This window comes from Cucurbita moschata, unplaced genomic scaffold (assembly GCF_002738365.1).
Source record: "Cucurbita moschata cultivar Rifu unplaced genomic scaffold, Cmos_1.0 Cmo_Scf00012, whole genome shotgun sequence".
Lineage (NCBI taxonomy): Eukaryota > Viridiplantae > Streptophyta > Magnoliopsida > Cucurbitales > Cucurbitaceae > Cucurbita > Cucurbita moschata.
This window is the reverse complement of record NW_019268528.1, coordinates 2,063,072-2,065,684: the sequence shown is the minus strand read 5'-3', so window position 1 is coordinate 2,065,684 and position 2,613 is coordinate 2,063,072. Positions and strand designations below refer to the sequence as shown.

The 2,613-nt window shown below is 38.5% G+C and overlaps 1 protein-coding gene across 1 annotated transcript in view; it reads left to right on the top strand.

The window, feature by feature from the left end:
- Positions 1 to 600, top strand: part of LOC111450697 (26S proteasome regulatory subunit 6A homolog) — a 5,755-nt gene extending 5,155 nt beyond the window's left edge. Inside the window, exon 10 of the mRNA XM_023090936.1 lies at positions 111 to 600. Coding sequence (XP_022946704.1) covers positions 111 to 188 — 78 coding nt within the window. The 3' untranslated portion in view covers positions 189 to 600. The remainder of the gene's footprint in view (positions 1 to 110) is intronic.
- The last annotated feature ends 2,013 nt before the right edge of the window (positions 601 to 2,613 follow it).

Genomic DNA, 2,613 nt, shown 5'->3' with positions numbered 1-2,613 from the left:
GAAAAAAAAAAAAAAAAAAGGAGGGATGATGAGGGTTTGCAGTGGTTGAATGAATTTGAAGAACTACCGATCATTTGATCCCTTTTTCTGTGTTTTGGTGGAACAATCAGGTGAACCATGAGGACTTCAATGAAGGGATCATCCAGGTTCAAGCCAAGAAGAAAGCAAGCCTGAATTATTATGCATAGAGCTACCGACGAAGACCGACAGTTGTGGGGTTGGCAACTCGAGAGAGATATGAAGTTTTAAGCGAGACGTTTGTCAACAAAGACCCGAGAGTAGAAGCTCAAGTTTCGTGCAGTTCGTGCTCTATATTTGGATGTATGATAGAAAGATGGCGCGAGGCGGGGAGGTTGATGGAAGCGCGCCTCCTCTAAAGATTGTTCAGAGTTTTTCATTAGAATTAGTTTGTTGTCTGCTGTGAAAACTGAGAAGCATTTCAATCTTTACACCACATGACACAATTAGTTGATTGTTGTGTGTTGTTAGAAAGCTTCTATAAGAGTTTACATATGAGGGGCTTCTAGTGGAACTGCTAATTCTAAACCACATATCTGACTCCAAATAACTTCATCATGGTAAGAGCTTGTTTGAAATTTCTTTTTTTTTTTCTTTTTTCTCTCAAAATTATAAATTGTTTTTTTAGTAATATTTATAGCAGATGATTTGTAAGCATTATTATTATTATTATTATTATTATTTTTGAGTAAAGAAATACTAGAAAACAAGGGTCGAGTCCCGGTTTAGGTCCTCTTTTTTGTACTAATTGCTCTTCCTCGAAGCTTCGCTGCTCGACCAAACTTTTCGACCAGACTCGAGGCCAAACGGTACTCCAATTGCCGTGAGCCTAAGCTTCAACAAGTACACTTGAGCATGGGTATCTCGAGTCCTTCCTCAACAAGTACACTTGAGCATGGGTATCTCGAGTCCTTCCTGTAATCAAACTCTCTAAAACAACTTAACATCACTTAAACCTACTTTCCTTGCTTAAATTGTCCTCAACCACGCCTCTCCATACGAAAATCGGCGAAAAATTGGGGATATGGGTGGATTTTCTCCCCGGTTCTGCCTTATCTCTTCCATCACGGGCTCTTATGTATGATTGGTACAATCATATCCTTGCAGTAGCGGGATAACTATTGTGCGACACTTGTTCGTGAGTCATGTGAAATACAAATTTCGTACACGATATTGGCATATGCTTGAATCTTGGGTCACGTTTGTGAGAAGTGTTTTAGAGAACGTGTGCGAGGAAATACGTTAAAAACTATTTAAAAGAAAATAATGTCATAAACTAAAAGTAACCCGACAACAACAGTTTTGATAGCATATAATCTACGTAGCAAGAATTGACAATCAGTCATATTTTCCTATAGTATATTTTGGGACATTTTAGCCCTGGACATCAAATTACAAGCTCGATATTACATTGAGGCACCTAATCGAATGGGTCAAACGGGCCAAAAATGGACTCACCATGCGCTGTCATGCATTTCTCACGTGAGTAAGGAACATGTCTAGGAAGGGAGATGCGTGTCCTCGACTCGACATGTGGAGGGCAGCGATTCTTGCGTGTGACACCTACCTCTTGGGTTTGATCTTTGGCAGGCATAAGGTATTCTCTTAATTTTTTCTTCACAAAACATGGCATAATCGATCGGGTTGGGTTGGGTTCACGGGTCGAACGGGTAGATCTGATCATTGGAGACTGGCCCATTTGCTCTGCGGGTTTGCATGCACCAATCAGACGACCGCATGATTCCTCACTCTGCCAGCCGTGCTTCCTTCCTTGTTAGCCGACACTTGTCTCTGTCGATGCCTGACACATGTCACCTCCTTCTCCAAATGCACGTTCACCTGCATAGTTAAATGAACTTTGCCATTAGCTTGCTACTGCATGTGAATTGAAGCTACACGATATGCCCGAAGATTGAAATTATTTACTACTGCATGGGACTCGGAGATTAAAAAATAATTGTAAAACTATTTGTTACTGTATGCAGTAGTAAATAATTTCAATCTTAGTTTTACAAATAGTTTGATAATATTTTGTCCTATCAAACTCTAAACTTATTTCGATAATATTTTGGTTACATTTGATTTTCACTAAACTAAGATGTTTTGTCCTATCAAATGATGCTCATTTCGTGTTTGCGTTATATGATGATACTATATGATGTTGTATGATGTTATACGATGATGTTACATAATGATGTTATATAATGATGATAATGCAAGATAACATGACGATTTAAAATATATGATGAGAAGATGAATTGATATGAAGTTATTTCATATTAAGATGATGTGCGTATTAAATGTCATGATGTATTATAACGATGATTTTTCTAAGACACAACCCTAGTTAATGTTAATGATGATGAACGTATAAACGTCAATGCATGCATGTTAGTTAAAGTAATATGTGAATAGGTAGAGGATTGTGTCATAAAGATGATTTAAGGATGAAAATTATATGGACCTCATGCATTTTGTGTTACATATACATCGGGTTACTTCCCCATTTATAATGAGGACACTCAGGGGTCTACTGACCTTCGGACGTCCATACAAACAACTAGCTCAACTATAATTGGGGGGGGGGGGGGGGGG